General features: G+C 35.0%; 2 protein-coding genes across 5 annotated transcripts in view; one reads left to right on the forward strand and one right to left on the reverse strand.

Moving 5' to 3' along the window:
- The window catches only part of LOC134848093 (monocarboxylate transporter 8-like), a 52,984-nt gene that overhangs the window by 27,352 nt on the left and 2,253 nt on the right, over positions 1–23,379 (forward strand). For all 4 annotated transcript variants that reach the window (XM_063865435.1, XM_063865438.1, XM_063865436.1 and 1 more), the window contains exons 4-8: positions 677–926; positions 12,184–12,315; positions 12,563–12,815; positions 13,091–13,455; positions 21,347–21,620. In XM_063865435.1, the coding sequence (XP_063721505.1) occupies positions 677–926; positions 12,184–12,315; positions 12,563–12,815; positions 13,091–13,455; positions 21,347–21,620 (1,274 nt within the window). The remainder of the gene's footprint in view (positions 1–676; positions 927–12,183; positions 12,316–12,562; positions 12,816–13,090; positions 13,456–21,346; positions 21,621–23,379) is intronic.
- LOC134848095 (perivitellin-2 67 kDa subunit-like) lies at positions 15,260–21,338 on the reverse strand. The gene is made up of 6 exons (XM_063865439.1): positions 21,067–21,338; positions 20,271–20,441; positions 19,529–19,675; positions 18,671–19,126; positions 16,547–16,793; positions 15,260–16,051 (listed from the first exon to the last, which is right to left on the reverse strand). Exons 1-6 carry the CDS (start codon positions 21,113–21,115, stop codon positions 15,307–15,309), a joined length of 1,815 nt encoding a protein of 604 aa, XP_063721509.1. The 5' UTR covers positions 21,116–21,338; the 3' UTR covers positions 15,260–15,306.

Genomic DNA, 23,379 nt, shown 5'->3' on the forward strand with positions numbered 1-23,379 from the left:
ATTGGTGGCAAATTTTAATTACTTTATGACATCGTTGATTTATTTTCAAAATTGAAATTAAAAAACGTTAGGGGCGGGGCGGCTAAATCAGTTAATAATTCTAATAATAATTGCTGGCAGCAAAAATGCAAAATTTCACTAAATGAGGTTCACGGCTCTGATACCAGTTATTTGGTAAAATACTTTTAATCCAACGCATTGTTTGGTATCATCTATATTTTTCTATCACCTATATATTTGTAATTTTTTCTATATATCAAACTTAACTGAATTAAGAAAAATGATCAATGAAAATAACTGGAGACAACAGATTAAAAGACCAGTTTTTCTCATTTCGACAGAAAGTATTCTAATTTTCGAAATTTTAGCCTCAATTAGACGCAAGACAAACTAAGAGTAATTTCTTTGCTAGATTAGCTTAAATAATATCTTTCACATTAGTTAGTCAAAGAAGTCATTCGGTTGAACAGACTGATTATGTACAGCAATGATAAAAACAAACTCTTGATCACTAAATAATAATCATAATAAATTGTTTTCAAGCAGAAAAAAACAAATTCACAAAATGACACCAGTAAATTTACAACTTCCTGGGAGATCACCACTGGATCTACAGATCCGTTTCAAAGTGTCTCTGAAAACGGATCTGTAGTTCATTGAGTTCATTTTTTGTCAGGTACTCCGGCTGGTTCCTGGCACTCCTAACTCCCAGTCTTCTCTCCCTCCTCCTCATTCCCCTGGCATGCGCCTTCAGACCAGTCGAGATGTACTACCCAGGAAGACTGAAGCCCACCACACCCAAAACACCCTCCAAACTGCTGGACACACTGCCACCTGTGAACCCATTGGCTATCAGGTCTTTCCAGTTGTGGCTCCTCGTTATGTTCTTCACATCTTTGGGATTCTATGTTCCAGTGAGCTTACTGGTGAGTGGTAATACACACTATGATTATAATTTTATAAATAAATATTGCAGGGAAATTTTGTTCGAACGAAGGCTTTTAGTCGAGCAAAGTCAAATCGTGGCTCAAACAGAGTACATAGAGTCGAACGGGTAGTTTTTCTTTAGCCAGTCAAAAAATTGGCTTTTAACTGCAATTTTCGCCATAGTACTTGATAACTGACTAAACTCATCTTAAGGATCAAGTTTTTGTGTTCTAAAGGGCTGAGATAATTATTACATATCCCATTGAAACACGAATCTGTAATTGATTAGAAAAATGGAATTTGAAAAAGTCGAGACAGTCAAAACATACCCATTTTTGATTGAGAAAGTCGAAACATATCTATACGGGGTCAAACAACTTTTTTTTCGAAAATACTGGTCGATACAGTCGAAACATATTGAACTTTGGCCGAGAAGGTCAAAACATATCTGAGCTGGGTCGAACAGTGTCGACTAATTTTTTTGTTCGATCGAGAAAGTTGAATCATAGCGAAATTTGGTCAAGACGGTCGAAACATACCGGTTTTTGGTCGAGATACTCGAAACATAAACCGAGCACTTCGACCCGGGAGAATAACATAAATTGAACCCGAAGGGATTGGACTGTCACAGAACCCAAATCTATAGCAACTCATAAAATAACAAATGTTTCATAACATTTTATTCTTGCTCTCTGAACCACATGGTTCACTAATAGTAATTTGCAGCATCGCTGGTCAAGTTCACGTGACAATATATCAAAATCTTTTGTTCAAGGTTGACAGGTAAAGAAAAAAAGTCCAATTTTGGATGAAAACACAGAAGAAAACTGTGAATTACAAGGAGACGGTTGTGATCTAGACAATGAATTTAATAGCGCGCGAGCTAACTAAACAAAACTGAGGCATTTTGACTAGTGGCTGAAAAATTTAGGCGAAAAACTAATAATTGTTTCACAACTTGCTTGTCCTCAAATCGAACGAAAATAAGGCTAACCGATGTAACAGACAGTGATTCAATGTTCGGTTAATAATTGTCTTATGAATGGATGCCTTGCTTCTGCTTCGTTTGAATTACCGTCGCTCATAATTTTCTATTAAGTTGACTGTCTAGATCAGACCAGTCTCCTTGCTTGTCTTTCACCGAAAAATTTTATGCTTCTTTTGTTAATTTATAACTTTCATGCTGGCGTCAGGCAGTAAAAGATGTTTGAAACCAAGTAATGATATATATTCAAGCTGATTTTGTAACTTAAAAGATCATAAAGGTATGATGAAAATGTTAGTCGTACCATTTCTTAGGAAGGAAAAACCGCTAGCCGCGGATATATCAGACAGTCAAACGATCGACGCATGAAATGCTTCTTCCATAGTATGATATTAAGGTACTAGCTATTTTTGTCATTCCGGGGTATGTGAGATGATAAATTTTTCCCCAGATTGGTTGAAAACTTGTTCTATAATGTTTGCTGTTATTTATTTTTCTCTAATGATTCTTCTCAATACAGTTGTTTCAACGCTCTTTCTCGACCCCAATTTTAATTTTCGACATTTTTGTTGCAGCCTAAGCAACTCAACCTAATCAATTTTTCAGTTATTTGTTGTATCCGATTTTCTAATGAAAAAAAAATCATTAATCGAAACAATAAATACTGAATGGATTAACGAGTTTTTCAATACTGGGAATCTGCCAGTATCAACTAGTTGCTGTACTAGGAATAATATAGCGATTTTAATTTAAAAACTTCTAATGCTAATTCTCTTCTAATTCTAATCAAATATTTATGCTTGTGTAGTTTTTTCTATTTCTAGCTTCAAGTCTTAAACGTGTTTATAATTCTGTTCCGCCTGAAAAAAATGCTTCAATCTCAAAAGCATAAAAAATTTGAGTGCATGCTCATTTTTCTTAGTTAGATGGGTTAAAAATTGGGCATTTTGGGAAAACAATGTTTATATGATATAATTCTACTGACGGGTAGCACAAAAGCGATTGAGTACGGCTCCCAAGCAGTTTCAATTGAAAGTTAATTGATCCCAGGATGAATAACCTATCTGTTAAGATAATGAACAGCAATTTTGTAGAGAAAAATTACAAAGATGATTTTGATTTCTTTCTTCCTTTTGTAAGTGTTTTCAATTTTGATGATTTTACTGCAACCATAATGATCCGAAAAATCCGATATACCTGCAGCAATCAAATTACTTTTCTTCGAAAGATGCATAACTTTCCATTCAATAATTAAAAGTTTGAAATTATTTTCCATCAACTACGTATTGTTTTTTGTCAAATATTTTGCTGTTTTTAACAAAGCTAACAAGTAAAAACTTTTGGTGTCAAAAAGATGAAGGGCTTTGGGCTTTTTACTGGATAATTTAAAATTGAAAGTTTATGCCATAAAAAAAGTAAAACTTATTTTTTGCTCGAAATTTTTGGCAATTTGGGTAGCGCTAATGATTTCCAGCGATGAAGTTCCATTGATAATTATCAGTTCTATTAATTTCATGGTCTGTCTCCGTTAGAGAGACAGACTGGGTAGATGTGGGGAAAAGGGTAGAGAGGATAGGTATGAGTGTTGGGTGTAAGAATGGTTTGGTCAGTTTGGGTGTTAAAATGAAGAGGCTTGTTAAATTTGTGAGGCATATCGTTTTGCAAAAATTGAGTAAGTTGGAGCAGGTTTAGAAATCGAGTAGGCTGTGAGTCATTCAAAACAAGATGCAAATTTTGCAGAACTTTTCGAAAATTTTTAATGCAAATTATAATCCCTCATAATTTGTTATAATTAGTGGGGTGCGCAGATTTTTTCTTCTTGGGTTGGGGGGGGGGGGGGCTGTTTTTTTTGAAAAAGTTCAGGTTTTTGTAATTTTTTCTCTAGGCCGAACAATTGTTTTTCCGGGCACTCACAAAAAAACTTAAAGACTCAAATTTTTCAAAAAAAAACTTGTCAAAAATGCTGTTTTTGGCACTCTTTGGAAACTTTTAACCAAAAAACTGCTTTTGTTTGGCGCGTGCTTCCCCTCAAGATTAGTTATTTTGGCGCCGAAGGCACCTTTAGAAATATTTTGAAGTTGGCTGGGCAAAAGTGGATGTCATAAACATATACCAAATGGGGGAACCTTTGGAAAAACTTGGCAACTAGAATTGAGGGAGGAGCGGTTGCACGCTATTCTTAATGGATTTTAAAGTTATTATAATCGACTGAAGTTTTTTAAGAAATAGTGATTAAAAATGATTTTCAATCAATTCTGTGTAATTATTATCAATTATAATGGCAACATTTTTGCATTAAGAAAATCGGTTATAATCGATTTTTGGTCAGTGGAACTTCAGTGCGGGTACAATTGACTCTCTCAAATAGTTTCTTTCTTGATGACGTAAAACGTACGCTTGCGTTAGCTTATCTTTTTCTGGAGACAGATAGCAAAGGTGCATATTTGAATGATAAGCTCATACAAGTGTCGCTACACAGTTATTCTTATCTTCTGCATAAAATATCGATTAAAATACTCCCACGGCGACTCAGTAAACCATTTAGTCACTTTTTTTTATGTTCAATATCGAGAATTAATCTCTGGTTTTTACAGATCAATGCTCTGTGGGAAAAGATGGATGGAATTATAAATGATAAGAAATCTCATTAAATAGCATCAAAATTGATCCTTTTCCCCATTTTTGTCTTCTTAAGTCGCTTTGAGCGCTTTTGAGGTCTCTGAAAACTCACAAATTGGATGCATATATCAACGAGATGTCATCGTTCAGCAAATACCTGCAAGGTTTTCTCACCCGCTACGCAAATAAATTACATAAAATTATCGAAAATATGTCCCTAATGCAGAATATGATAGATTGAATTTGTTAACATACACATCACCCAACCTCCCCCCCCCCCATCACTGCAACTACCAACCAGTGAGCGGACGCCTTTTCCTTCTTCACTCAGGGATTCGACCCCCTGACGACCCAAAGGGTCCCCCCTTTGGTATACCCTAAATTTTTTCTAAAGGCGCTTTAGGTGCCAATACATACTAATTATGAAGGGTAAGGGCACGCCAACAAAAAAACTTGTTTTTTGGTTAAAACTTTCCAAAAGTGCCTAAAAATGCTTAGTTTTTTAAAAGAAATCCGCCCCTAGTGAGGAAATCCAGGAAACGCCTCTGCTCTCAACAAAGCTCGAACTTTTAGCAGTTGGATTTTTAGACAACCAATCAGAACCGACTACTCTACATGCAGCGCATAGCTTTTTTAGCCCAAAATGTTTAGTGAGACGAAAAATTTTGCTTGAAGGTTGGGGGGGGGGGGGGTGGATTAAAATTCTCCAATAAGGTTGGGGGGATTAAAACTCTCCAAAAATTTTTGGTGAAATTACAACTAAACAATACAACTGCTGCAAGCTACTCATTAGTGGCGTAATTTGATTCGTATTTTAAGTATATTCAAGTTGTTCTTTCATTGTTTAAACTTCGCAGCAGTAACGTATACTATTTTCTTGGAACACAAGCTTCGCTGATTTGAATGGTAATTTTTATATCAGATTTTGCGTCATTTAGTTCTAGAATTCTAAATTATTTTTCTCGACCAAACTTTGACTGCTTTGTAATTAAGCACTTTCCAGGTTGTTTTTGGGATGTTTCGTTTTCATAAATTACGAATTTGACACGAGTTGTTTGCTTACTTAACTATTTTTCTTTTTCAATACAAAAGAGTTTTTAAATTCTGAGCTTTTAATTCTTAAAGAGATGTGATTTCTTCAAAAGCCCAACTTCGGTCATCGGTTCAACCAAATTTATCAGGTTCGGACAGCTTACCTATCACAAAGAGCCCTGCTTTTTAATGGGGGGACGGTAATTCAGAAGGCAGGAAATTAGTCTGAAAATCAAAAAATGCGGAAACACAGAAGACAGTCATTTCAGAAGAGTAAAAATTGGGAAATTGAGTCTACATCTTAAAGAAAGGCTTATTTTTAGTTTAAATTTATACTAAGCAATCTGGATATTAGGGTACTAGCTATTTTGTCAACCCGGGGTATGTGAGATGATAAATTTTTCCCCAGATTAGTTGAAAACTTGTTCTATAATGTTTGCTGTTATTTATTTTTCTCTAATGATTCCTCTCAACACAGTTGTTTCAACGCTTTTTCTCGACACTGAATTTAATTTTCGACCTTTTTGTTGCACCTAAGCCACTCAACCCAAACAATTTTTCAACTATTTGATATATCCGATATCCGATTTTCTAATGAGAAAAAATCATTGCTCGAAACAATAAATACTGAATGAATTAACGAGTTTTTTAATACTGAGAATCTGCCAGTATCAAGTATTTGCTGTTCTAGGAATACCATTACGATTTTAAATTTAAAAACTTCTAATGCTACTTTTCTTCTAATTCTAATCAAATATTTATGCTTGTGTAGTTTTTTCTATTTCTAGCTTCAAGTCTTAAACGTGTTTATAATTCTGTTCCGCCTGAAAAAAATGCTTCAATCTCAAAAGCATAAAAAATTTGAGTGCATGCTCATTTTTCTTAGTTAGATGGGTTAAAAATTGGGCATTTTGGGAAAACAATGTTTATATGATATAATTCTACTGACGGGTAGCACAAAAGCGATTGAGTACGGCTCCCAAGCAGTTTCAATTGAAAGTTAATTGATCCCAGGATGAATAACCTATCTGTTAAGATAATGAACAGCAATTTTGTAGAGAAAAATTACAAAGATGCTTTTGATTTCTTTCTTCCTTTTGTAAGTGTTTTCAATTTTGATGATTTTACTGCAACCATAATGATCCGAAAAATCCGATATACCTGCAGCAATCAAATTACTTTTCTTCGAAAGATGCATAACTTTCCATTCAATAATTAAAAGTTTGAAATTATTTTCCATCAACTACGTATTGTTTTTTGTCAAAGATTTTGCTGTTTTTAACAAAGCTAACAAGTAAAAACTTTTGGTGTCAAAAAGATGAAGGGCTTTGGGCTTTTTACTGGATAATTTAAAATTGAAAGTTTATGCCATAAAAAAAGTAAAACTTATTTTTTGCTCGAAATTTTTGGCAATTTGGGTAGCGCTAATGATTTCCAGCGATGAAGTTCCATTGATAATTATCAGTTCTATTAATTTCATGGTCTGTCTCCGTTAGAGAGACAGACTGGGTAGATGTGGGGAAAAGGGTAGAGAGGATAGGTATGAGTGTTGGGTGTAAGAATGGTTTGGTCAGTTTGGGTGTTAAAATGAAGAGGCTTGTTAAATTTGTGAGGCATATCGTTTTGCAAAAATTGAGTAAGTTGGAGCAGGTTTAGAAATCGAGTAGGCTGTGAGTCATTCAAAACAAGATGCAAATTTTGCAGAACTTTTCGAAAATTTTTAATGCAAATTATAATCCCTCATAATTTGTTATAATTAGTGGGGTGCGCAGATTTTTTCTTCTTGGGTTGGGGGGGGGGGGGCTGTTTTTTTTTGAAAAAGTTCAGGTTTTTGTAATTTTTTCTCTAGGCCGAACAATTGTTTTTCCGGGCACTCACAAAAAAACATAAAGACTCAAATTTTTCAAAAAAAAACTTGTCAAAAATGCTGTTTTTGGCACTCTTTGGAAACTTTTAACCAAAAAACTGCTTTTGTTTGGCGCGTGTTTCCCCTCAAGATTAGTTATTTTGGCGACGAAGGCACCTTTAGAAATATTTTGAAGTTGGCTGGGCAAAAGTGGATGTCATAAGCATATACCAAATGGGGGAACCTTTGGAAAAACTTGGCAACTAGAATTGAGGGAGGAGCGGTTGCACGCTACTCTTAATGGATTTTAAAGGTATTATAATCGACTGAAGTTTTTTTAAGAAATAGTGATTAAAAATGATTTTCAATCAATTCTGTGTAATTATTATCAATTATAATGGCAAAATTTTTGCATTAAAAAAAATCGATTATAATCGATTTTTCGTCAGTGGAACTTCAGTGCGGGTATAATTGACTCTCTCAAATAGTTTCTTTCTTGATGACGTAAAACGTACGCTTGCGTTAGCTTATCTTTTTCTGGAGATAGATAGCAAAGGTGCATATTTGAATGATAAGCTCATACAAGTGTCTCCTCTACACAGCCATTCTTATCTTCTGCATAAAATATCGATTAAAATACTCCCACGGCGACTCAGTAAACCATTTAGTCACTTTTTTCATGTTCAGTATCGAGAATTAATCTCTGGTTTTTACTGAACAATGCTCTGTGGGAAAAGATGGATGGAATTATAAAGGATAAGAGATCTCATTAAATAGCATCAAAATTGATCCTTTTCCCCATTTTTTGTCTTCTTAAGTCGCTTTGAGCGCTTTTGAGGTCTCTGAAAACTCACAAATTGGATGCATATATCAACGAGATGTCATCATTCAGCAAATACCTGCAAGGTTTTCTCACCCGCTACGCAAAGAAATTACATAAAATTATTGAAAGTATGTCCCTAATGCAGAATATGATAGATTGAATTTGTTAACATACACATCACCCAAACCCCCCCCCCCCCGCACACCATCACCACAACTACTAACCAGTGAGCGGACGCCTTTTCCTTCTTCACTCAGGGACTCGACCTCCTGACGACCCAAAGGGTCCCCCCTTTGTTAGACCCTAATTTTTTTCTAAAGGCGCTTTAGGTGCCAATATATACTAATTTTGAAGGGGAAGAGGGCGCAAAAACGCAATTTGTTTGTCAAAACTTTGCAAAAAGTGCTCAAAAAATGCTTATTTTATCCCGTTTTTTTAATAAAAAGAAACCCGCCCCTATTGAGAAAATCCAGGAGACGCCTCTGCTCTCAACAAAGAGTTCAAACTCGAACTTTTAGCAGTTGGACTTTTAGACAACCAATCAGAATCGAGTACTTTACATGCAGCGCTTAGCAATTTGAGCCTAAATTGTTTAGTGAGACGGAAAAATTTACTTGAAGGTTGGGGGGGGGTGGATTAAAAATCTCCAATAAGGTTGGGGGGGGTGGATTAAAAATCTCCAATAAGGTTGGGGGGGGGGGTGGATTAAAAATCTCCAATAAGGTTGGGGGGATTAAAATTCTCCAAAAATTTTTGGTGGAATTACAACCAAACAATACAACTGCTGCAAGCTACTCATTAGTGGCGTAATTTGATTCGTATTTTAAGTATATTCAAGTTGTTCTTTCATTGCTTAAACTTCGCAGCAGTAACGTATACTATTTTCTTGGAACACAAGCTTCGCTGATTGGAATGGTAATTTTTATATCAGATTTTGCGTCATTTAGTTCTAGAATTCTAAATTATTTTTCTCGACCAAACTTTGACTGCTTTGTAATTAAGCACTTTCCGGGTTGTTTTTGGGATGTTTCGTTTTCATAAATTACGAATTTGACACGAGTTGTTAGCTTACTTAACAAATTTTCTCTTTCAATACAAAAGAGTTTTTAAAGTCCGAGCTTTTAATTCTTAAAGAGATGTGATTTCCTCAAAAGCCCAACTTCGGTCATCGGTTTTTATCAGGTTCGGACAGCTTACCTATCACAAAGAGCCCTGCTTTTTAATGGGGGGACGGTAATTCAGAAGGCAGGAAATTAGTCTGAAAATCAAAAAATGCGGAAACACAGAAGACAGTCATTTCAGAAGAGTAAAAATTGGGAAATTGAGTCTACATCTTATAGAAAGGCTTATTTTTAGTTTAAATTTATACTAAGCAATCTGGATTAGCGATGAAAACTGATTCACATGCTGTTTGATCTGGCGTGTTAAAAAAGCCCAAATCAGCACCTTTCATATCATTTAACTTCCGAACTCACACTGAATCAGCAACATGATGAAATTTGATTTTTATTGATAAATTGGCTGCGCATTATGGCTAGTTTTGGAGATTTAAGAGAAGTTTCAAAAACAAACAAAAAGTTTAGCTTCCATCGAGATTCGATCCATTGTCTTAGCAGCATGCCAGGAACAAATTTCAAAACTGGTTTGTAAAATAGTCGTAGCTGTAAAATTATGATTGATAAATGACAGTGAAAATATTCTAATTAAGAGTCAGTAAACGATTATTTAGGTCGGGTTAAGTTTCTTTTGTTTCTTTTTGAATACTTTTTCTTTTTTTTTCGGCTGATTTATTTTTTTCAGGATTTTTGATTTTCCGGTTTGACTGTTGATATCGGTTTAAGTTTGAGGATCTACTTAACAATTGCCCCCCCCCCCTTTGGTACCTACTTAAGAATTGCTACCACTATTAATAAAAGCAGTAAATTAGCGCATGAGCTTTGTATTGAGACTTCTAATTTAGCTGCAATCTGATTGGTCGAAAATGAGTTATATTAATCTACTTAACAATTGCCCCCTCCCTTTCTTAAAGGGGGGGGGGGCTGTAATTGTTAAGTAGATCCAAGTTTGACTGAAGTTCATTTGTTGAAAGGAAAGCGAATTACTCTCCAATAACGAAATTGCAAAAGAGCAAATAACGTAACTGATATTATGTTATTTTTTCAACATGATAAAGCATTTATCTATAGATTTTCAAAAAGAAAAACAAAAAAATAAATTTAAAAAAATCCATTATAATTGATTTTTGAATTTCAAATAGCTTAAAAACCATTTAATTTTTATTTGATTTTTTTTCACTTTTTTTATCGTCTGTTTTCTATGTTTTTTAGTTCATTTATTACAAACTGGCACTGAAAATTACTTTGCAAAGCAATACTTATCAAGAAGTAAAAAGTGACAAAAAATTCAACCCGAGCGCACATTATACCATGCTTTCATTGGTCTGAGTTTTGAAGAAAGTGGCGGAATTTTTGCGCTCTGTGTTTTTAGATGAAACTTGACCAAGTATTTTTTTCTTCTGCATATCCGGTAAATTCGCTCTTTATTTGTCCCAAATTTTGTCTTATTAGCCGAAAACTATATATGAATTTGAAACTTAAACTAATTACTAACCTAAGCCAACAAATCAGTAATTTATATCTTAGAAAGGTCATTCTCGAGGGAGGCAGAATTTAAAAACAAATCCATTAAATTTAAATTACAATTAATCAAATTCTTTTTTGTTCGCAAAACACGTAAAATTGTTGGAAAATGCAGTTACAACATTCAAGGATGCAACGAATTGCTTTGCTTTGAACAGATTTGTTTAATTTTAAGGCTAGCTAGCTCCAAAAAACTTATTCGATTCAGGAACAAGTTCACAAGAAATAATATAAAATTTAAAAAGTTGATTGCTTTCTAAGCAACGCAGCGAATTTGGCTCATAGTTTTGTTTAGAACCAATTTTGTTTAAAGACACGTCAAATGAAAAGATTGGTTTCTGTTTTTATTTTTTGGAAGGGGAGGCAAAAAATAATTTAATATCTAACTTTAGATGGAGGCTATTCTTATGATAGAGGAGTTGAATGATAGAAATTTTACAACCAACAAGATTTCTCGTATTAAGGCGAGTCCCTGAATGCTCCGTCTGCCTTATAAGGTCTATGGAGCAGTAATAACATGAAAAATTAAAAGTAAAAAAAAATAGTTTTTTTTTTAATTTGAGATTTTTGAGAAAATCAACCCCCTGCACGCCATATGAAGTACAAAGTGATAGATTTCTCCCCTAGTACCAAATCAATTATCGGAAATAAGCTTCCTTCAACCAATTTAGAACAATTTTTAAGACGGATTAAATCTTCGCCTACGCGTTAAAAGCGCAAAATATATCGCGCGTTAATTGTCCAAAATTGGCCAAAATGGCAATCTTTAAACCCCCATAACTTTACAAAAAAAGATGAAAGGTGAAATATATATTTTTTTGAATTTAAGCCCAGAACAAGTTTTTGAATGATATATAAAGTTTAAAAAATCCCGTCGAAAATGGCTAGATAAAAAGTCGAAATTTGTCTGAAGAAAAAACCCATCCCGTGCACAAATATTCCGTTACCTTCGTTACGAAAGTCGGAACAATAAAACTTGTCAAAAGTTGTAGAGAAGTTCCTAAACTGGCAGTGGGCGTGCTTCGAACCAGGGGCATACTCGCAACACATACCAGCTGACTGCATTTTCATCTTATTTTGTTTTTGGCCTTAAAACACAAGTACTGAGTACATTTTTGTTCCATATTTGAAAAATAAAGAAATATTTCAAAGATTAATTGAGCATATGAAGCACTGTTACAATATCTGTGCAATATTTTTCCCAGAACAATCTACCAAAACAACTAAAAAATTAAAAGTCACGTTTTAGCCATTTGACCTTTTAAAAATGACATTTGACCTTTTCAAAGTTCTGTAACCTTTGATCTTTTAGATTGACGTGTGCGTGAGTGGGAGCAGTCTGTCCTCGAGTAACTCTGTGATCATGCTCGTCATCATGGGTTTGCTCTACGCATTAGGGTGTGCACTGACAGCCTCATTCCACGAATTCAACTCAGACAGACAGGTCAGTCAGCCAATAGAGGTCAAAAGGTCAAAAGGTCAAAAAGTTTAGGAAAAGCATCCAAAAGTTGAAGCAAAAATGTTTCGATCTGATGTATATGTTTGCGATGGGGCATTTTCGTCGCGATTCCTCAAAGTTTTCTCAAATATTTCTCAGAGTTCAAGTTCCAATTTTAGACTTTTTTGTTTTCTTATCATCAAAGTTGAATTTTACTCTAAAAAAATGGTCAAATTTTTTGTGTGATTTTTAGCTGCTCCAGCTTCGAACAATAATCCATATATGTCTCTTCATGGCCACTGTAGCAATGGCTCTTCTAATTATGGACCAGTCTCTCCCTTCGCTCCTGATTTTCGTGGCATTGTATGGCCTTTCGTATGGATCTGTTCGCACGTTCAGCGTGGCCTTCCTGCACGAGCTTATGGGCATTAAGTTGTTCAGCCATTCATGGGCACTTCAGAACTGCGTATCGGGTGTCGGCTTTGTACTCGGTCTGCCAATTGCGCGTAAGCATTTTTTAAGCATTTTTATAGCATATTTTAGATAAATCACATTTTCTTTGTTTTCAGGTAAAATTTTCATTCAACGTTTGTTTCGAAAAAAAATTATTACAAATTTTCAAATAAAATTTCAAATTTTATGGGTGCATTTACTAATTTACGGTATTAATTATGTTTTTTTTTCTACTCCATACAAAAATTTTCAAGTATTAAAACAGCTCAAATGTAAGTTTTTCATAGCATTTCAAACAAAAGCTACGTTCGTTTATTTCTTCTTTCAGTGTATATTCGCGGCCTAGTTTCGGGTTCATATCAAGCTACGAGTCTCCTGTTTGCTGCAATCTCACACCTTCTCGGATTTATACTCATGTTCGGAATGAAACGACTCATGCAAGATCCCTCACGAGCATTCATCGCCACACTCGACTACCCGCCGACAACATTTATCCACTCGGCGTCAAACGGCGACACCTCGAAAGCCGAGTACGAGTCGGAAATCAAAGCGCCAAAATTTGAAGTAGTCTCGTCGATGATGTCGAGTGCCGAAGATGAGACGATTGGCGTTAAATCCTCGTTAGCCAATCAGCTTTCACTTAAGGACTCCCACGACAGCTTGTATCAGACAATATCACCCACTCAATTAAATGTAAGTTTGAACTTATTTGACCCTTAGTAATATCTCAGACAACATATGAACATGTTTATATCACTTAAGTTGAGATATTTTATCCACGAAAGAAAGGACTAAAAAACGAGAATCCCTGTTGCGCTCCTGAATCGGAATTTTGTGGATTTTTTTTTCGTTATTTCCCCAAGCTGGGTAATGGTGCCTTACATTAGCCAGGGGCCATTCTGAACGCTTCACCACCAAGGATCGGGATAATTGTACTGCACTATTATTGTGAGGTCTAAATAACTTAATGATGCACACCCAATTTTCTTTGAAAACACTTTTCTCCAAACATTTTTCACAGACCAATATTTTAGCATAAAAATTCAAACTGGGTCTTTTAGTAGAGCAACTAAAGATATATTGATTGACAGTCAATGTTGAGCTCCCCCAATTAAGACAATTGTTTGTTAACAGAACTGATTGTTTTTGAAATCAGAACAAGACTGCTCATTTATCAAGGCAAAGCCCTGAATGTTCCACCTTCCCCTTAATTGGTATCAAATAGTTGTTGTTAAAGACGATAATTTGAAAAAACATAAATTTTGAACAGTTTCAAACATCAAGTGTGAAAGTTTGAGCGGTGAAGATTAATACGACCGATAAGCTTGCCTCAACATTTTTGTAGTGCGGCATAATTAACCACACATAAATAAATTGCGTCAGCATTTGAAAGAAGTCTTCAAAACGCGTATGGCAATGTTCAAAACCCCAGAACTTTAGAAAAAACAAACTAAGGTAAAATATAATTTTACATCTGAACTCAGGGAGTCGATATCTTCAATGAGGTAAGAAAAATTTTGGCAATAAATTTCATTTCGGTCGCCAAAAGTTAACTGAATCAAAGAGACCACCTATCCAAACTTTCCGCAATTCTTTGGAAGTCGGAATAATATTGAAAACTAGCGGAAAAAATGGTTCATGCACGCAATACTTTTCGTGCAGACTTTAAACGCAGCGGAGTGCGGAGGGGAGCAAGCGGTCGCAACTTGCCAATTTTGCGTTTATAGTTATTTTTCTGACTTATAAATGGTTTGAGTTTCTTAAAATATGGTCGGTTAAGCACCCTAGAACCATTTTTCGCTGCTTTCGGAACCTACAAAATATTGTAGAATTTTTAAATCTCTGCGGTAATTTCCAAAGCATCAAGGAATGAGCGCTATGTTGGAGGGGGAGTCTCTTATGATGAAGATATCAAACGATGGAAAGCTAATTTTAGCCAATCAGAATTTAATAATCAAAATTCTCAAAAAAAAAACGGAAAAAATTTCAAATTGAGCAAATAAATTTAGGCCATTATAAGTAAAATGGACTGATTGCAAAGTAAGCAAACTCATGAACCCTCTAATATTGTAAGATCTAAGAGTCATCGGAAAAAGCTGAATACTTAAAGGAAACTGATTTATAAAACTTTGAAAAACAAAACAGAAAATTTATTCGATATCAGGCCGAACTGTACAGAAATTTTGGTTGCTATTTTTTCTGCTAACTTTGCCTTTGGTTTTTTCTGCAAAAGTCAATAAGCGAATAGGAACGTATACCGATTCTGGTTGGTTGCAACTTTTTCATCGTTCGGTTCCTCCATTATAAAAGTAGCCCCTCCCCCACACCCTCTATATTGAACTCAAAAATGACCATTTCCGCAATTATTTTAAAGGAATGCTTGCATAAATAAATGCAGGGTAAATGGATTTCCCAACACTGAATTACCACTGAATCCATTTTGTCGACCAATTGATAAAATGCGGATACATATGACAATAAATTATATAGACCATTTTATTTTCCTCAAACAAAGGATATAATTTGTCAAAAAATGGAAATTTATCATAAATCATCGTCAATGATGGCCCAATTCAAAAAAGTTTCCCTGTAATTTACACTGGTCTTGAAAAACGTGCGGTCGTCGTAAAACGGCGTGAATAAGTTTACATATGCGCAGGCAAGATCAGGTTTACTTTTGCTATAACTGAAAAATTTTCGCCCTGTTTGGACTGAAAAGCAAAGTTTGGTGTTCAAAAACCAGCTCGGTGCCAGATGTTCAGGAACCGATAATTTCCAACTTATTAAGCATCCCGTTTTCGGACTGTTGTTCCTGTTGTAATAAGATATCGTCGAAGTTGGATTCCAGTTAAAGTCAAAACTGGAACACCACTCCATGTTTTTTGCCGCACCATTTCCACAATTTTCCGATCCATGTGAATCGTATTTGTAACAAATTTTAACATGTTTGAACCAATCTTCCGCATCATCAGGAGCTCGTAGGTTCCAAGATAAACTGCAGCCGCCGGAGCTGCGAGTCCAATCTTTAAACTGTGCTGTGAATTGGTTGATTTTGACGCAAGAGGGCGATGTCCCTGAGCAAAACTTTCCAGGCATGTCACTTTTGAATTCAAAACATAATTCAACGTCTTTCCACCAACTATGCCTGATCAAATTGAACTTCACGAGTTTACCAAGGGCAATTGATTTCACATAACTAGGCAGAGCTTTTCCTGCTTCTTGTGTAACTTCTTGAAAAATTTCCGTTAGATTGGTGTATGTTGGCCGCAAAGATGAGATTCTGCAGATCCTGAAAATTGAATTGAGAGCTGAATTTATTATAAAAAAGATAAAAAGATCGAACAACAACAACCTTGTTAGAGCAACGATGCAATTGTTTTAATTCTACAGGGTTCCCTTATTAACCAGATTCCGGCTTTTGCTTTACGAAACCAGAAATAGCTAGTGATGATAATGAAAAACAAAATTTTTCTAATTTAGAAATTGCTTATGATTTATCAAATCACCATTTTTCTTTATTTTATTTGGCGCCAGGGAAAAAATTCCAATTTTTGTCAAACTCTGCAAAAATTGCCCAAAACGACTTCATGGTACGTTTTCCCGAAGACGACTTCATGGTACGTTTTCAAAAAAAAAGAGTTCTTCATATGAAAATGCCCATTATGCATGATGAAATTTTATAAGCCTATCCATTTAAGGACTATTAAACCAAACATTTCTTGAGTTTATTATTTTTCTTCAAGTTTTGCTCGATTTTAAGTGATATAAAATATTTATATCCAACTTGGGGTCGATTGAATTCTGCAGATATTTGAGGGAACTTCGAATCTGAAACTGCAAATCGGACAAGTACGCTTTCATCAGATGATTTTCCACTGCAGTGTACATTGAGCTCATTTTCTCCGGCTCGTCTTTCCCAATCAACTCGTAAATGGGTCTCAGAATTGTTTCGATTAGCCAGGGGTACTTCCGGAGGAAGGGAACAGTGTCGGAAGCTGTGAAATTTTCTGCTGGGGGTATTTGCTTTATCGCTGTTAACATCAATTCCAAATCAAGAATTTGCCTCGCTTGAATAATGGTTGTTAAAAAACAAGTTAAGAAATTGGACACACGACATTGCAGTTAGAAAAGTTGTGCTAATTCCAGTACATGTTTTTGAGAAAATTAAATAATATAAATTTTTACCGTTTCTGCGGAAAAAGTTCAGTGATATTTCTCAAAATCAAAATTTGACTCAAATCAAAAAAAATGAAAAACGTTGAAAAACTAGGTTAACCAAAACTTTTCTATGTCCTCGATAAGACAACTAGGAACCCAGCTAAAGCTCGAAGGACGTGTTTGTTATTTTTGAATTTTACTGATGCAGAATGAAATGCGTCGTTTCAAAAATTGGACTTTGCTTAATACACTAATCGTTTTTCTACTCAAATAAGCAAGAAAGAAAATTTTTGAGATAATAGATTTTTCCTAAGAAAACATTTCTCCTACAAAAACTCAGGGAGTCGCAGCTTTTGTATGAAAAATTCTTGCAACCAATTCTTTCGATTAAACCCCTCAAATCAGATTTGAGTGGGTTGTTTTTAAGGTTTTTATAACAAAACGGTCAAAAATGCAAAAATTTTCCAAATATCATTATTTTTATCATTAGATTTGAGTGGGTTGTTTTGGTAGGATACTTATCAAGAAAAGACCAAAAAATGGTCAAAAAATCAAAAATATAGACAGCTTCAGCAATTGAATATCACGCAACATGTTGTTTTGATTGAACCCAAAATTTTGAATTTGAGATATTATTCCTCGAGAAAAGTCAAAAATCTTAAAAAACGGTTAAAAAATCAAAAAATTACCTTTTAAGGAGCGAAGTTTGTTTGTGGAAGACAGGGAAGCTTACCACTACCCGCTGTCTCCATTGAACCCATAATCTCGGTTTGGGAGATTAGTTTTCACGAAAAGTCAAAAAAATTCAAAAAAGGCCAAAAAATTAAAAGATTGATTATTGTTTTGTTTTCTTTGAACATTTAAAATCTCTGATTTGAGTGTATTTTTTGAGAAAACGAGAAAAAAATCAAAAATATCGGTCAAATGTTTTCACCACAGACGTTTCGAAGGCTGTAGACAGAGAGGTAAAACAAAAAAAGAAAAAGAAAGTAACCAGGCGCACAGATGAGAAGGCGCTCTCTCCTTCTATATCCATTTTTGATATTCGATAGAATAGTTTCTGAGAAAAACTAAAACATTTTGTAAAAAGTTAGAAAAAATCCAAAACGTCTCAAAAAAATTAAAAAAAAAAAACCCAATTCCATTACTTTTTCATCAAACAAAATTTCTGGGCAAACATGCCAAGCAAGGCCTCTGAATTTGGAATTAGCAAAAAAAACAAACCCGACAACCTTGAAGCACACTTGAGTTGAGCCCAAAATAAAGAATGTAGAAAAAACTTTTAAAAGTTTAAAATTCCCCTACAAATAGAATGACCGACACTAGCAACTACCATGATACTTGCCTACGGCACAAAAGGCAAAGAATATCCGTGATATGGCAACTAAGCCGGCAAAACTTGAGCAGATAAACGAAAATCCGGAAAATCAAGTTTTACCGGAAAAAAAAAGTTTTCAATCAAATACTTACTTAAAAAACAAGGTCCGGCCGGGATCCAAACACCGCATTATAGGGTGCACAGATGACGGCGTTACCTCTAAGCTGGAAGTTGTACAAAGGAACCTGGAAGTTGTTACAAACAATTCAGTAATAATTCAAGATGAAAATGTGGAGGAAAAGTTGTTTACAGGAAACAAAATTCTACTTCCCGATTACAAAACACTTGCTTTCGCAAGTGTAATAAAGAAGCATCGCGGTGATGCATCAAGAAGCAAAGCGGGGATGTTATGGGAGGGGTCAAACAACTTACGTGCATTGGAGTACTCTCTGAATCTAGTCGATTGTAGAAACTTCTGCGGAACGTCGAACAAACTCTTTGTTGTAGAAACCTTTCTTGGTCTGTCTGTTTTCCAGTAATTGTTGAGAAAAACGTGAACACTCAGCTCAACAATTTCATGATCGGTCTTTCCCCGATGGAAGTCTTTCGAAATCAAGTGCTGGCTTTTAATAAACTGACCGAAACGACCCATTGTTATGTAATGTGTTCCAAAAGTATCTATGAAGTCTTGATATGCTTTTGGATCATGTTGGAAATATTTGGGTAACATTGACAAGCGCTTAGTCGCGTAACTTCCGAGTGTTACGTTCTGAGTCGTGTCCAAATTGAGAACAACAGAATTGAAAAAAGAAAAGACTTCGGCAATCACAGTTGAGTATTCGGACATTTCTTTACCCTTGGCACGGTAATTTGGGTTATTCGAGAACATTCCTTAGGGATAAGTTCGACTTGGCTTCCATAGTGAGCAAATGATTTGAAATTTTAGTTAACTGAGTTTCCATTTTTAGATCTGAATGAACCTTTAAAGCGAATGTTTTCAAAACTCATAGTTGAGATATTGAATTTTGGGAAATTATCAAAAAATTTCTTTCAAAAACAATTTTTTTGTTTCAATATTGGAGTATATACACAGTACTCAGCTAATTGTACTATTGCCATTCCAAATTCAGAACTTAAGACGTATTTTCTAAAATGGTTACTAATTTTTATTGTTTCATGATCTTCTTTATAGAGAACTTGAAGTCCTTTGTTGGTCTTTTCGTTATGAATAAATTGTCGTTATGAATAAAACGTTAAAAAGTTATAGAGCCACGAGTCAAAGTGATCCCGTTCCTTCGGTCGGCCAAACGCCACTTCTCTCGGCCATTCGGTGTTTCAAGTCGGAAAACGAGTGGAATATACGTGTGGATGTCCTGAGACTTGGATTCGGGTAGTTAGAGTTGTTATTGAATTTCAGCTGATCCGGAATGAAACCTTCTTAACAAAAATGTGATAAATTTTTGTTAAATATGTCTGTAATTTTTGTCTAAAATGTTTTCAAGAGCATCAAAATTCTCATATACTTTTTAAACTCGAGCCACTAGCGGATTGTAAACAAGCTTTTTTCCGTCAGCTGTTTGTCGCACAGCCCGAAAGACATTTCGCAGATTTTTTTTTGTGGAAAAACTAGTGTTATAGGGTGCAAAGATGACGGCGTTACCTCTTAGCTGGAAGTTCTACAAAGGAACCTAGAAGTTGTTAAAATTCTGAAACCGATCCCACCCATCGCAAAATAAGATACGCACGTGTTAACGTATACAATTATTATAAATCTTCTTAATATTTGAAAGGTTTACAATTTTTTGGATGGCTTTTCAAACTCAAAATGATTATAATTTTCAATCTTAATTTTATTACTTTTTTCAAAAACGCAAAAAAAAGTTCAGGTTTGAAATTTTACCAGCTTAAAAGATTCAATTCAAAAATTATATTTCACGGTTGTGCTAAAAAATTGTTTCAAAAATTATAAAAAACCAGTCAAGAGGTAGTAAATTTGCATTTTTGATTGCAAATAGTAGTTTAAAAGACTAACGAGTATCATGGTTGTCTGGATTAGTACCCAACTCGGGACAGGTGAAGTCTAACAGGGTGGACTTCTTGTAACCAGTAGTACGTGAGTCATCCATGTTGAACATTGTAATGTCCACTCCCTTTGACATTTGCAAGAGACCAGAAGGGCTGAAAGCACAGTCTGTCGCGAAGCCTAAAAAGCATTTTTTTCTGATAATATTGGTCTGAAAATTATGAAAATATAGTGTTTTTTTCTTGTAAGAGTCGATAAACGTAGTTCAGATTCGTATATAGGTCCTGATGATTTTTTTTTCAGGAAAAATCTTGAAAAGATCTTATATTTTACAGAAGTGCGTTCATACAAATTTATGCATTTATGAATGGTTTTAGGTATATAGGCACTATTTGAGTTCAATTTTATCCCCCCTGCCTCTTTTATCCCCTCTCGGGCGTTCGACCCCCTGACCACTCAAAAGCTCCCCCTTTTGATACTCTTTTAAGACCTCCATTTTTGGCTGGCGGACTCTAAATTATTTCTGAAGGCGTCTTTGGCGCCAATATATTCTAACTTTGAGAGGTGAGCACGCGGTCAAAACTGTTCAAAAAGAGCCTAAAACGCTTTTTTTGACATGTTTCAAAAAAAAAAAAAGAAAAAAAAATTAGTTTTGGATGTATAATTTAGTTGTTCCTTGCCAATAAAAGTTTTCTAAAATATTTTTCATCAAAATAAGCTCACAAAGAAAGAACACGGGTTTGGTGTGAAAACAGTTTAATCTTTTTTGGGCTTAATTTTAAAATTTTAAATGCGATAACTTTACCTGTAATTACATACAAGGCCCAAATGTTGAGAACTAAATGAATCTTCATTGCTAACAAGAAATGGTCAATTTAAATGTCTCGGAGCTGAAAAAAGCTTGATATCGAAGTGAAATGATTATGGTAAATAACGATATAAGATCATTGATTGTTCTATCAAAAGTTCAAATGACATTGAAGAAAAGTTCAACTTCGCTCATTTCTTTTCAAGAAATATCAATTTTGCGGGTATCATTTCTCTTGATGAAGAAGAGTCGGGTATTTATCGTAAATGCGTTTCAGGAAGATTCTCGAAGACAGGAGTCCCTCGGAGTCCCAGATGTCAATGACCACGGATCTAACGGACGAACCTCTAGCTTTGGATCATCAGCTCTCGTGTCACCAACAGACAACTCCTCGATGGAAAATTCCACCATGTTACGTAACAGAGTAAATGAACAACACGACGTAATAGGAAATGTGAGTAATAATATAGCAGAAAAGCACATCGAGAGGATAAATCAGCACAGTGGGAGTTTTGAACTGGACGAAAATGGATCACGCTGCGATGTTCCAGGTACTTTTTTGATCGTTGCCTTGATAGAGTCTCGCAGGTTCCAGCTAGGAGTATCCGGTTTAAAATAAGAGAAAAACTCAGTATTTCTCCAGAAATGTATTTGTAAAATATCAGTTCTGTATCAGGTTCTGGCAAGTGGCTTTTATCTCTGATCAAAGATAACAGAGAACACAACAGCAGTACTGTAACAGTACTGAGTCAGTACTGTTACAGCAGTTTTTTTTTGTATTCTGCTACTTTTCTGATCAGAATAAAATCAAAGTTTTTATTTCTGTGATTTCTATGATCAAAAATTGAATCAGAAACAATCAGAACAGCAATTTTTTGTAATAAAGCTCAAAAAAAGTCTCAAAAATAACAAAATTCCGCGCCGAGGCAAAAAAGTGACATCAACGAAAATATTTGGTTGGGCTGATATTACTGTTTCACTTACTGCGACAGAAAGTGTCTTGTAATTGGGAACTAGACTTTTTTGCGGTGAAAAATTTTTCTTACACTTTTTGCAAGAAGTTGATGTTGAGTTTCTTAAGATTTTTTAAAATCCGGTGATTGAAGACGCATAAAAACGGGATATATAAGCATAAAATTGATAAATCAAATTTAATGAGCTAAAATATGAAGCATGAAATGACTAAAAATCCTCAATTTTTCAAATGTGTCTGGAAAGTTTCAAGGATTTTTAGTTTCAAAAAAGTTTAGAGCAAAAAACTGAAACTTTAAAAAATGAAAAAATCCAAAAGTCCTGAGAAACAAAATGAAGCATTGCGAAGACCTTGAATTACCTAAAAGTCATCAGTGCAAATCCATTTTTCTTAGAGCAATCCCGAGCGTTTTTGGATAATTATTTGCGAGTTGGGGAAAAAATTTCGTACTAATACGCAATGAAGTTTTGATTACTAATTTATAAAAAAAACATCCAAAGGTCGGTCGAAATATTTCCAGTTTGGTTCGAGTCGGTCAAAACATAGCACACTTGAGTGGCACACATTTTTTCTTCATTAGAGCCTATTCCTTGGCTGATTAAAAACATTTTACATAGAGAATTTAACAACCTGTTATCATTCAATCAAACAATAAATCAACTTTTTAATCGAAAAATCAAAAAACGAAAATGTTGAAGTTAAAATCACCGGAATGTTGTAGTTGATCGCAGATGATATATTCATGATACATTCTCAGTTGATCGATTACTGGTCGATGAATTTCTGGTTATGATGAGTTATCGGTTGATGATAATAAAGTCAGACAATGATGATATAAAACGGAAGAAGTTCTGAAATGCAATCATTGCATAAGTATACTTTATAATTTACAAGATATCACGAAAACTATAGTTTCCTTGAGTAAGATTTTTTTCGAGATTTTGATCGGCGTAGAACTGTGATTGGAATGGATCGGGTGATGCCGGTTCAGACATAAATTCACTTATGCCAAGATCTCGAAAGAGAACCATCAAACTGGGCTCGTTGAATGCATAAGTATGACTGCTAGAGAAACTAATTTGAATTTACTCGGGCATGGTTGGCTTCAGGTCAGGGGCGAATTTAGGAAGGGGAGCGGGGGAGGCGGACGCCTCTCCTCTCTCGGGATTCGACCCACCGCCGACCCAAAGGGTCCCCCTTTGGTACTTTTTAAGAAATCCAGTTTTGGTCGACCGACCGTAAAATTTTAAAGGAATTATTTTGTCAAAATTTTCCAAAAAGTGCCCAAAAACGGCTTTTTTACCGGTTTTTTTTCAAAATTTTGCCTGCGGCGCAGA

This window comes from Symsagittifera roscoffensis, chromosome 6, assembly GCF_963678635.1.
Source record: "Symsagittifera roscoffensis chromosome 6, txSymRosc1.1, whole genome shotgun sequence".
Lineage (NCBI taxonomy): Eukaryota > Metazoa > Xenacoelomorpha > Acoela > Convolutidae > Symsagittifera > Symsagittifera roscoffensis.